The sequence below is a fragment of the Seriola lalandi genome, unplaced genomic scaffold (genome assembly GCF_002814215.2).
Source record: "Seriola lalandi dorsalis isolate HSWRI2012SDOR001 ecotype SW California unplaced genomic scaffold, Sedor1 jcf7180002054448, whole genome shotgun sequence".
In the NCBI taxonomy this organism is placed as follows: Eukaryota; Metazoa; Chordata; class Actinopteri; order Carangiformes; family Carangidae; genus Seriola; species Seriola lalandi.
In genome coordinates this window covers 354,356-367,462 of record NW_019525001.1, presented here as the reverse complement: position 1 = coordinate 367,462, position 13,107 = coordinate 354,356, and the positions used below count along the sequence as shown (strand labels likewise).

General features: G+C 40.9%; 1 protein-coding gene across 3 annotated transcripts in view; it reads right to left on the bottom strand.

Annotated features, from left to right (window-relative positions):
* The window catches only part of vta1 (vesicle (multivesicular body) trafficking 1), a 65,297-nt gene that overhangs the window by 18,267 nt on the left and 33,923 nt on the right, over positions 1–13,107 (bottom strand). For all 3 annotated transcript variants that reach the window (XM_023411085.2, XM_023411086.2, XM_023411084.2), the window contains exons 5-6: positions 10,479–10,593; positions 274–525 (exon numbers count right to left, since the gene is read on the bottom strand). In XM_023411085.2, the coding sequence (XP_023266853.1) occupies positions 274–525; positions 10,479–10,593 (367 nt within the window). The remainder of the gene's footprint in view (positions 1–273; positions 526–10,478; positions 10,594–13,107) is intronic.

The following is a 13,107-nucleotide window of genomic DNA, read 5'->3' as shown; positions in this document are numbered from 1 at the left end:
TGTTAGCCTGCCAATATTTGCTAAGCACTAATAAAAACTTGGTTTTGCAGCTATGTGGTCATAAACAAGAATACACGTGGCACTTGATGAAAGTCAGAAGCTCAGCAAAGTTATTACAATTCATCCTGAGGGGAAGATGAATTTCTAAACCAAATCTCATGGCCATCCCTCCAATAGTTATCAACATATTTCACTTTGGACCGCACTGGTGATCGCAGCAGTCCTGATGCTAGCGTGGCTAAAAGCTACAAACAGCATCTCTGTGCTTCGTACCTGTGGGTGGAGGAAGCTCGGCTGGAGTGTTGGCTGGTGCGTGGGCGCCTGGTGGGATGTGGATGTTGTTGAAGCTGGTGGTGGGGGGACCCGATGGCCCCGCTCCTGGACTTGGACTAAACCCAATCCCTGGGGCGGGACCTGGACCCAAACTTTTGTCCTGGTCGTCATAGGGCTGGGAGGGAGGACCTCCCCTGAAGGATCCTCCGTGGGAGGGGCCCGGGCCTGAGAAACCTTCAGCTCCAAACTCATCTATCAGAGAGACAGTGAGAGAGAGAAAAGAAAGACATCAACATCGAGTCTGTTGCACCTCTCGCTTTCTTTTCTGATTCGCTGACGAGGTAATGAGCATGTTATTCTGGGTATGTACAGTAACTGTTTTCAGAAAGCCAAATTTAATACATTTTCAAACATTAAGCAGATCATTAAATTCTCCATGGAATACTCAGTTATATTTCTGGGGAAGAAAGTAGTTCCAATGAAAACTGCTGGCAGCATTATAAAGGTCACACTGCTTTGGCATGGCTCCCCATCTCCTGGTTGCTTCCCATATCTCAAGAGTTTTTCAGCAAATCAAAAAGGTCTGGTTCAGTGTTCATTGATGGCTCAATCAATCAAAGCCTTGTAGAAGGGATTAAGCCTCCTTGACTTTTTGTTTGGGGTGTAATTTGGTTTATTTTGCCCTGACCAATCAGTAACTACCGACGCATCCATCCTGCAAAGGTCAGTACAAAAGCAATGGCCGTGGCTGCTAGGACCAGTCTTGCATGTTTCACAGTTAGTCGGTTTACAACAAACCGGACACCTGCGTGCATCTCATCCAAGCTTTTCGCCTTTTCTCTGTCAATATAAATGACACTTTTTTTTTTTTTTTTTACAGATGCAGTTTGGCTGCAACCTGGCAATGTAGGATGATGATGTTCAGGTTCTTCACCCTGCCTACAAAAGCTTGAAATTGGAAAATTCACGTTTCCATTACTCATTTGTAAGTCCACAATTTCAAATCGCGCATTAAGCAGGTTAATGGAAACGCACCTACTGTCAACTGAAAATGTTGTTGAAGATGTGGATATGTTGATGTGATAATGGTGACATTTCATGGCCAATATTAAATCTACAGTAGATGGCGCATGGAGGATGTTAAATATCTAGTAATATTATGTCCAATATGATGCCCTGCTGGTCAAACTGAACTAGAAGAGTACGTGATATATCATGAGAAAACTTAAATTACATTACAGTCAATGCAACTTACACTTCTCAGATAAGCCACACAATTATGGCATTGCCCTAAAACCATTCACTGCTAATTCCCGACACGTTCATGTAAGTGCTTACCCCCTGCCTTAGCTTCCACTGAGATATCAGCGCCCGAGCACGAATGAAATACTAAGCTCTAGAAATGGAGTTTTGATGCTGCAAAGGCATTCAACAGAACGGAGGAGCTTAAACTTCTTGGCATCACTTGGTTTCAATCACATATCGAAAATCGTATCCCCATCCGAAGCACATCGGGTGACGAGGCGTTTAAAAAAAATGAGTTTAGGTTGAAGTGATTTGAATTCATGAGAGTAAGATTAAACTGCAGAAAATGTGTAAATCACTTTCATGGACATTCATAGATTGGTTTTAGATGAGGAGTGGGACACGAAGCAGAGGCTTTCTCCTCAATTTAACTGCCTGAGGAGCTGGAGATGGCTGGATCAGACATGCACAGCTTTATATGCTTTTATTATTGTGCTTCTGCATTTGTAGCATCATTCCTGCATTCTGGACATAAGAGCATGCTTCTTACTTGTTTTATATGCACGCATGTTAAAGTTGGATTATCGGTGGGAATCACAGTTTTGTTTAAATATTAGGAGAAAGAAAATGCTTCAAAAACCAAAGCAATAATCCCGCAACAAAACAACATTGATTCACAATAAAAGGACAGAGAGATGCTTACAGGAAGAAGCTTAAAAAAAGTTAAGTATGAAAGAAAAAAAAAAAGTTACAGCCTGTGGTGTTTTCATCTTCCGAACATGAGCCTGACGCTGGAGACTTTGCCTCTCTCAGCAACCACACCTAATGCAAAGAAAACATTTCTTGACAGCCAGAGATATTTTGACAGATTAAAAATGTTCGAGTGGATTTGCAGACACAGGCTGTATTTGACACCATGTTAAAACCCCCAGCGTCTGTCATTACTCCATTACAGGCAGGAAGGCCGACAGGCATTAGGAGGAGATCTGACACTTAACAAACCTTCACTCGCTGGAATATTTTGTCTTTCATTAAGTTGTTAAAGTTTGTTGATCCGGAGAGAGTGCAGAAAGCGTACGGACGCTTTTTCAGCTTCACTTTCAGTTCTCACGTCTGGGCACACACACTGTGACTACATGCATTTACTGCTGAGATGACTCGGATGACTGATCGGTTCACATTAGAATTAATGTAATGAGTTTAAAGTGTCTTCATGAATCCGTGTGGGCGAGAGTGAGCGGGAAAACAAAGCCTGCATTTATACATGTACTGTATGAACACGAGATACAAAGAGTACCTTTTCCTAAAGTCGCACTAAGGTCATGAGCTGTAAGATTAACGAGCTGAGTAAACAATCCCAGAACAAACAGAGAGCATCTATCAGCAGGAAGGTGAGCGGACAACAATGACTGAGAATCTGAAACTGAAGAAATATTTTACCCATAATGCTTCATCAGTGATCAAACTGATGGTTCAGGTTACAGCTGTGAATTAGAGTCAGTGTTTATTGTTTCAAATGTAAAGGAATCTGCGAATATTTGATAGAAAAATGAAGGAGAAGGTAAAAGTACTGTATTTCCTGTAGCTTTTTCTGTGCCGTCTCGATACAGTCCAGCCCCAATATTGCGATATATGATATTATTGCGTTGGGGGGATGGTTAAAATATAATTATATTTATATTATGTCTTATGTATAAGCGCTGCTGCCACTAAACAGCAGTTCAAAGTTTTATTTGTCACTGCCATGGTACAATGTGCAGTAAGCAAAGCGGTGAAATGAGGGTTGGACTCCTCAGCCTATTCAAAACTGCAAAACTGCAAAAAAAATAATGAAAAAACACATTATAAAAATATTGCATACTGTGGGAAATACAGTGGGAAATATTGCAATATTATGTTTATTATCAAATTTGCCATCACTGCTGTCAAATCAATGTTACTGTTACTGACAGAACTGATGGACAAAACTATAACATAAGACAAAAGTTGTAGTAAACTGTAGTCTCACTTGAAGTGTGAACAACTTTATAATTCCTTGACCAAACTAAGTTTTAATTTTAATCCTGCCCACTGCCAGAAAGGTGAAGTGGAAAAAACATATTTTTACTTTTTGCGTAGAAAACATAGTTTTTGTGCACCTCAATATCTCAGTTTGCAACTAGTTCATATTCATTTACGGGAATGTTTTTCCTTTGCTTACCCTTTTCCTCTTAACTGGTGTTGATAACCTCGCTATGAATTGCAGTGGATCCTGAAAGGCCAAAGTTCCCACACAGCTATTTCGTCGCGAAGGGAAGAGTGAGCCATGAAATAAATGAATTTGCTTTTTGCCAACATGAGCTATGACCAATGACAAACAGGGAAGTGGTTGTACAGATACATTGGCACACACACACACACTTGTATATATGTACACACAAACACCAAAAGGAGAATCAATGCATGAACATGCACAGACACGCACATTAAGAGATAATTAACACCACAATTTTTTTTTTATGTTTTACTGATAATTTAAACCGTGTGTGTGTGTGTTTGAATTTGCGCGTCTGTCGGTATGTGTACTATAATTCTGAGTGTCTCACCTTGTTACGACTGAGGGTCAACACAACACAACACAAAAAAAAACAAAAAAAAACAGAACTTCTAAAATGTTCCAGGAGCTCAGTCGTCCCTCGTTGCCTACTTCGGTCACTTTTAACAACATCAAATTACACATAAGTACAAACACATACACAGAGTAATGACTACCTGCCATCTGAGACTCACTACCACCTCATTACACTGGCTTCTCTGAGTTACATGACTCTAAACCCTCATTTAGACAATTTAATTAAGAGCAGCGAGGGAAACTGATGAACGCTGGCTGTAGATTTTGGCTGGTGAGTTGGTGCACCAACCACTGTGGAGGTAAAAAAAAAAAAAAACATAATTTTGAGGTTTTTATTCTTTTCTAAAAAAAAATCCTGTTTGGTTGATGTAATATCCAAAGTGGCTGTGGCCGGTTTGGACGAAAAACATCTGCCTCCTGGGCTCCTGAAGAAGACACCCTTGTTTACAGCAGCAGGGAGAGTGATTCACAGTACGACTGTCCTGCTGCTGGACATTGAGCAGCTCCTCCGGGACAATTAGTGGCTGAATGTCTTGCCATAGGGCACTTTTAACAATGTTTTTCTGGAGGTTCTGCATAGCTCTGTTCTTTCAGTCAGTCAGTCTACTCATGTCAGGAGCTATCCAGCTGCCGCTCTGAGCATCAGCTCTGCTGTTAAAGTGCCCATATCATGCTTTTCCGGGTTTCCCCTTTGCTTTACTGTTAAATATCTGTTTTGTGCATGTTAAGGTGGGAGTTATTCTCTCCCACAGAAAACACTGCTCCTGAAATGCCTGAGATGCCTTGATTCTGTTCCAGGCTTTCCTTCCGTAATGTATCTACGTCAGTATGTAACACGTGCCAACCCCGCCCTCAAACAAAAGACAGAGCAAACTCCTTTTGGAATACTAATAACCGATGGTGCAGTTTTACTATACAGTCGTTTGGCAACACCAGAATAACATTTTTACGTGCAACGTTAGCTTTGGTATTTCCTGACAGCAGATGTTTTCCACTTCAGTCAGCATTTTAGCACATTCCCCACACAGACAGAAAATAATGTATATATACGGATTGTGATTGAAAGAGTAATCTGTGCGTATATTTCAAATTTAAGATCAAAGGTGGAGCAGTTCATTTGGAGGACCTTTAAATTCATTGACTGATGTAACGTGACTCTCCACTAAAACGGCAGTATACATGGGAGAAGATGAGGATACCAGATCAGCCATTTCATTTTGTCCTTTACAAATTCCACAGTCTGACTCTGATGACAATCCCAAGCACTTTCCATACTGTATCATGTTGTTGTTTAGTCAGTCAGGGAGTCCATTATTACATCAGTTATTAGCGATAATCAATCAGAATTCGTCAGCAGGTTTCACAGTGACTAAATTAGCCAAAAGTCTTGCCTGGATTCAGACTCTCCACTGGATCCGACTGGAATATTGGAGGAATTTCAGAACTCTTTCAATACATTTTCCTCTGACAACTGGGTCACAGAACACATCCTTTATGTTTTTACAACTAAGCATTGGAAGTTGTTTTCTCTCTCTCTCTGCCTGCCCCCCCCCCCAACCCAACCACCCCTCCCTCCATCCATTCCTTTCCTCTTGCTAAACACGTCCCCCTCCCAGTCAATGGAAAGTCAGACCAGAGCTGCTGGGAGACAATGGTCTTTCTGTAACTACCGCTGGTACATTTGAGTGGTTGGTAAGTGTGTGTGGTAGTGTGAGGCAGTATGTGTGTCTGTGTAGGAGTGAGTGTGTGTGTGTGTGTCAAACACAGTTGCAGGACTCTCCAGAGGTTAATTAACCTACTTAAACTGGTTCATATCACTGCAGTGTCCAGTGCCTGCTGTTACACAGCAGCAACCAGCTGACGGAGGCGCGTCCACCGCAGCAGCATGGTGCTGATGAAAACATGTAAAGATGTACTTTTGACCTGTGGAGAACCAGTAGACTGTCAGAGTCCTTCAGCATATTGGAAAAAAAGTAGAAGCACAGCGTGGGAGGATGACCTAATTCTTAAATAAGAATCTATTTTCTACACCTTATCCTAACAGCATGTGGGGCTCCAGGCAGTGTGCACTGAAACCATCGAGTCTGCATGTTAAATAAAATGTGACCCAACTAAGGAGTCCATGAATATTCTCTCAGCAGCTGATATAACCCTTAAAGAACAGAGACAAGGAAACAGTCCGACTCTGTCTCACACTGTATTTGTTTGGTTAATTGCAGACAGCTTTTGAATCAGCTGAATAAAATAAGAATGTATTGATTATCCATCGGCCTGGTTTAGTAAGAACTTCAATTTCAATTTACAATTTTTGTAAAAAGAGAATCAACTTATTGTGAAACAAGAATGTGACTGTGTTAGTCTGCTTTACTAAACCAGGCTTACTTAATTGCTTTAATCAACCTGAATGAATCTTTAAATTTATAAAATGCTTAACTCTATCTGTCCGTCTAAGAATCGTGGCCATCCCCACCATCTCTGCTGAGAGTTTGGACCCCACAGTGGCAGAAACAGGGATGGGGTTTGTATTTTGTTGACTCTGAATCCAGTATCAAATCCGCTTTTCGAATCTGAATCCTTTCGAAATTCTTGTTGAATCTTTACTTGCAGTTTGCGTGGATGTTTTGCACAATGCAAATTTGCAAATCTGTTGCTGCACTGCACTGCATTGTTATCACATCGGCGGCAGGTTGAGGCCGAGAAAGTTATCAAAAGTAACACGTTCTACTTAAATATGATGGACGAGAGATATTTAAAACACAGGACTTGTTGTTCCCCCCCTAAGTTGCAAGTATCATCCAACAAATATTGCATTTTGCAGTTGTTTTGTTAACTTTGGAATGTTAAAGCCGGTCCGCCATGTTTGCTGTAAAGAACAGCCTTGCTGAGTTCTCAAGAGTTTGAATATGGTATCAGTCTTGTCTGTAGTGTCAGAGAGAGGCAAAAGAAACTAAACAGAGCACATGGATGAAAGACTCGATAATGAATTTGTTGGTGTTGGTATTTTACCAACTTGGAGCTGGATTCAAAATGGAACCGATTGGAATCCATCCCAAACTAGACCTGCACCACTGAGAATAGACAATTTGACCACAAAAATTATCTCCACTTATCACAACCATGTTGTGTCTGCAGTTCAAAAACAACAATGACAATCAGTCAAAAATGATCATGTCAGAAAGGAATGCTTTTTGCTCTCTCTGTCACATGCACAAACAAAAAAACAAACATCTGGGCTGCTGATGTGTCTGCAAGAAAACACACACACACACACACACACACACACACACACACACACACACACACACACACACACACACACACCCACACCAAGATACGAGTGTTGAAATGCTGATAAAATCCAAAAAAGAAAGAGAGAAACTGGGTGGATGATATCAGCTGTGTGCTGGCGGTGCTATCCATCAGTGGGAATAAACTATCATGATGTAATCACTGACACAGAGACCCTAATGCACACTGGGAGAGAGGGAGAGAGGAGAGTATGTCAGTGAATATGGGGTGTGAAAGTGTGTGAGCGATGTGCAAGGGAAAAATAAAAGAGAGTAAAGGTGGGAAAGAAACTGTTACATGTAGCTATGATGTGTGTATGTGTGCGTGTGTGTGTGTGTTAACGGTACATCCATGTGCAGTTGAGGGTTTCTCAGGGTGATGTCATGGCCGAGCAGGCAATGTTTGGGTCAAACACACCCACATGTATGTGGACTGAGTGGGCGTGGACAAGCAGATGGCCTTTATTTTAGCGAGGAATTCGTCAACATCAGTTCACCGACATGAAAAATACGTTTAAAGTTTCCCTACAGGGAAGTGAAACGTGTGTGAGCCCATAGGTGTTCATGTCAAAATAAATTCCAGTTTGGTCTTGTGTCTTCCCGAGAGGCCTTTGACGCAACTTCTCGCTCTCAAAGTGCAATCTGAAAACAAGTCCAGATGCTGTCCAGTCCCATGCAGCCCAGTAGAAACTCTACTTGGAGTCTCTACGGTCTGTGGAATTATCAGAATAAATATATAATTCACTGAACAGACTGTGCTGCGCTGTCTTTCAAAGTCATGATACTGAGCCTAAGTCCCTTTTGTACAATCCACACTTCACTTGTCTCAGAGGTTAAAAGTCATGTGATTCTCATCGGCTCCGTCTCCGCCTTAGGCGTTGGAATTCGTGATCAATAAGCAATAACATCTTGCTATGGGGAATCCATTATAATTGTTATCAAGGGAGTATTCCTAATCTTTTGTACCATCAATAAATGTATACAGTATATTGTTACAATTTATGCAAATGGACACTTAATTATACTCAAAGACGACCTTTGTACCTGGGTTGGTTTCTGTTTGAAATGTTTTGACCAATCATAACATGATGCCTGTGTTTTGGTAAAGTATGCTTCAATACTTGATTATGAGAAATTTAAACATTGGAAAACATCACATTGCATCAGTGGTAAATGTCTTTACACAAGCCGCTTGGACTTGACTCAACAGAAATAGTCTAAAAATGACGAAGGTTTCCTGATTAAGGTTGGGTAAAAAGCTTTACTGAGGTTCTTGCAGACCATAAAGTTCTAATGACAGGTCCAGATGTCTACAACACATCCAAAATACACAGGGCTCTCTATGTCATTATACTGACAATGAACTTGAAGGTAAGACGGACTTCATATTTTAGATTGTCTTCCTTGTCAGAAATCTGTCCATCTTGTACATGACATGTGGTACTGCTGTTTGAATATTGTAAATATTGCTCACCTGAATCTTGTTAGCCTTACTTGTTTATTTTTTCCATACGAATCAGATTCAAACAACTTTTATTTTTTCCGTGGTCATCCACCAGCCCTGCAATGCCTCCAAGTTAATCTGATTGGCACTTAAACCTGATGTGTTGAATTCTAGCTCATAAAGGTCTACTGACTGAAAGATTGTAACTAAATAGAATGAGTTTATGTGACTGACATTGTGCAGCATTTCTGATTTAGACCAATTAACATTTTATCAAAAAAAACTTGCAGTCACTCCCAACGGTCGATACTTGATACTTTCCATCTTCAATACTACGGACACATTTCAGTCGGTATACAAAAGTATTAGCATTTGATACCCAGTCCTACTCTGTAAAGGAGGATATAGTTTGCAAGCTAACATGTGAATGCATTTAAAAACACACAATATATATTAATAGGAATTCTTACTCAATCCACAAGTAAGAATAGGAGAAAAATGGCAGGATGTAATGTTGAGACCGTTCTCTGGTTTTGTCTGTGCAAACAGTGGGCTCTTTGATGGGGCATTTAAATGTCTGTTTTTTACTAGTAACAGAATAAATGTAATAAGATGGAAAAGGTCAGTCGAGGGGTGTTAGTGGTTTCAGAGAAAGAAATGAAAAACACAGCTGAGACATTTCAGTAGACTTAAACTAAGGGAGACATCAAACTGAATTACCACCTGCCAAAAGACAAATGCCGGTAAGCTTTAAGGATGACCTGTAAATTAGACCGGTCAAACAGCCACTTGAATAGAGAGCCACCATTTGGAGGTCGAAATCTACTGCAAAGCTCCTGTCTGCTTCAAAAATTGTGAATTTAGGGAAGAACTTACCACCCTGGCAGCCAAACAAGAAGGTTAGTTTCCTGTTGTGCTTTTTCCCACCGTATGCTTCACACAACCGAATGAACTTTAAGAGGCTGAAATGGCCATGTTGTTGTCTGAATAGTTCAGTCAATCTCCTCGGGATCTAGTAGTGTTTTCCCATGCTTTCTTTCTCCTAAAGGTTATGTTTTATAGTGTAAGCCTGGCAGCAGAAACCAGAGCTTTTCAGCGTGACAAAGGTCAGAGACTCAGAGTTGATCTGTGCTGGATATGAGGGGAATGGAGAATAATAGAATAAATATCAGGACAATCTCATGCTCATAAACACACATGGAGGCCCAGCACAGCCTTAGCACATTCAAATACATAGCCTAAATTCTTATTCAGAGTCGAATGACTTACATTCATTCTGACAAACAAGCACAAACTTACTTCAAATGTAAGAACACATTACATTACATCACTAATCTAGTCTGCGCACACCTCTAATCTCCCAAAGTCTCTAGTTTATACCACAGGGCTTTCCTGCAACAGTCCCAGAACTGATAAGGCACACAATACAGAACCAAGCTTCACATGCACGTACATATACACACTCTTACACGAACACATAGACAAAACAATGTCAACAAAGGAAGTGTTCTTTAAAGAGCAAGCTCAGGAGAGAAAATGGAGTGTTTTGTAACTGGGAGCTCAGCAATGTGTGTGTTCGTGTATGTGTGTCTTTCAGTGCCCTATCAGTGTGTCCCACCTGCTTCCCCGTCCTCGTCCATGGCGATGGGCCCAGCCTGAGGCGTCTCCCCGTTCTTCAGGCAGTTGTGGATGTAGGTGGCCTTCCAGCGGGCATACTTCCTGTGCTGGATATTCTGATGGAGGCCAAATAATTGGGTAGAGAGACACAACAGCGGGATATTAGTCATGTTGGGAGGCCGTTTTCAGGGAGGACAGGAAGTAAAATGGGATTAAATGTAGGGTTGTAGGTAATTTGGTAACTAGTTGTGATGGCTAAGTGGGAGTCTATGGGCAGGAAGCATAAGTTAAGGTAGGCATGGTTAAGGGTAAACATAAGATGATGATGTCATGGCTTTGGAAGCTTCTGATAGGTTAATTGACAACATTTGAGTTAATTACAGGCACACCTGTGGATGTATTTTAAGGCACACCTCAAATACACTGCTTCCTTGTGTGACATCATAGGAAAATGAAAAGAAATCAGCCAAGATATCAGGAAGAGAATTGTGGAGTTCCACAAGTCTGGTTCATCCTTGGGTACAATTTCTAGATACCTGAGGGGCCACGTTCATCTGTTCAAACAATTATACGCAAGTATAAACACCATGGGAATGTCCAGCCATCATATCGCTCAGGAAAGAGACGGGTTCTGTGTCCCAGAGATGAACGTGCTTTGGTGCGAAATGTGCATGTCAACCCCAGAACAAATCAAAAGACTGAAGATGCTGGCTGAAGCTGGTAAGAGAGTGTCATTATCCACAGTGAAACGAGTCCTGTACCGACATGGGCTGAAAGGCCACTCAGCGAGGAAGAAGCCATTACTCCAAAAGCAACATAAAAAAAGATAGATTACAGTTTGCAAATGCACACAGGGACAAAGACTTTATTTTTTGGAGACATGTGGTCTAATGAAACTAAAATTGAACTGTTTGGCCACAATGACCATCATTACATTTGGAGGAAAAAGGGGGAAGCTTCAAGCCTGAGTACACCATCCCAACTGTGAAGTACAGGGGTGGCAGCATCATGTTGTGGGGGTGTTTTCATCAGCCAGGAAGTTAAAGCTTGGGTGCAAATGGGTTTTCCAAATGGACAATGACCCTAAACATACCAGCAAATTAGTTACAAAGTGGCTTAAGGACAACAAAGTCAATGTTTTGGAGTGGCCATCACAAAGCCCTGATCTCAATCCTATAGAAAAGTTGTGGGCCGAGCTGAAAAGGCGTGTGCAAGCAAGGTTGGCTACAAACCTGACTCAGTTACACCAGTTCTGTCAGGAGGAATGGGCCAAAGTTCCAGGAAACTATTGTGAGAAGCTTTTGGAAGGATACCCAAAATGTTTGACCCAAGTCATGCAGTTTAAAGGAAATGCTACCAAATACTAATGAAATGTATGTTAACTTCTGACTTTGAAGAAAGTAATTAAAAAATTGTCTAAAAAATTATCTCTCTCATTATTCTGGCATTTAGCAAATATAAATAATTTTGGTAATCCTAAGTGACCTAAAACAGGAAAAAAAGGTTATGTGTCTTTTTATACAGTGTATGTAAATTTCTGGTTTCAACTTTATATTATCTGTACAGTGCCCTTAATGTGAGGTAATCATTTGGGGCCAGGCTTTAAAGGGAAGGTCTTATTTGTTGAGGATATTAAGATTAGCGTAAATGTTGGGGCCAAGATTTGAAAAGATTGGTATCATTTGTTTGAGACATGAAGAAAGATTTAGGGGTATCATACATGGGGCAGTTGCTGGGTTCAGGGGGTAATTGTTCAGGACATTTACAGTGAAGAAATCCTTGTTGGCTATATTGAAAAGAGTATTAGGTTGTTGGAAGCAATCGTAGTGGGGTACATTTAAGAAGCAAGGTTTGAAAAAGGTAGGTATTACTTGGGGTAAAAGGGGAGAATTAGTTGTTGAGGATACAAAAAGTCGGGTGATTGTCAGGGGCAGCGATTGAAAAGGTTAGGTATTAGTGGTTAAGAACAATGAAAGTGGAGTAATTATTTGGGGCAGTTTTTGACAAGGTCAGTGCACTTGTTGAGTGCATTAAAATCATTTTGGGCAGAGATTAAAGGGGTATTTTCGTTGTTGGAGCAATCAAAGAAGTAGTAGATGTTAGGGCAAGGGTGTTGCGATATTAAAGATTGGGCAATTGTTAGAGACAGGGGTTGAAAAGGTGGTTGGTAAGGTGTTTGGGTGTAAGTAAGAGGTAATGTGTGAAGAGGCCAGAAGGAAGTGTTAGTAAGGGCAAGAGTTAACGGGTAGAGTGGGTTAGGGAGGCAGGATGTTCAAAAGGTGACAAGAGCTGAGTAGGCAAAGAGAGGAAAGCAAGGAAAGCAGATATACACTGAAAAGGAGCTGATAAGAATGAATGGAGAAATTCCTGCTTCTACTAGATAAGTGCCATGTTTTCAGCAGCAGCTCAGGAACAATGGCATACTGGAGCACTAAGGTCTGATCTGAAGTAGGCTGGTGTTTATTCAGTTTCAGTCTTAAAGACTGAGTCATTTCTTATCAGTGACACAGAACTGCTGTGATGTTATACCACAGCATGGGAAGCCAGGAATTTTAAAACAATCATTTTAAAATTTCAGGAGAAAGGTGACTCAGTGTGAAGTTATCAAATGAAAGAGCAAAATACAGCAG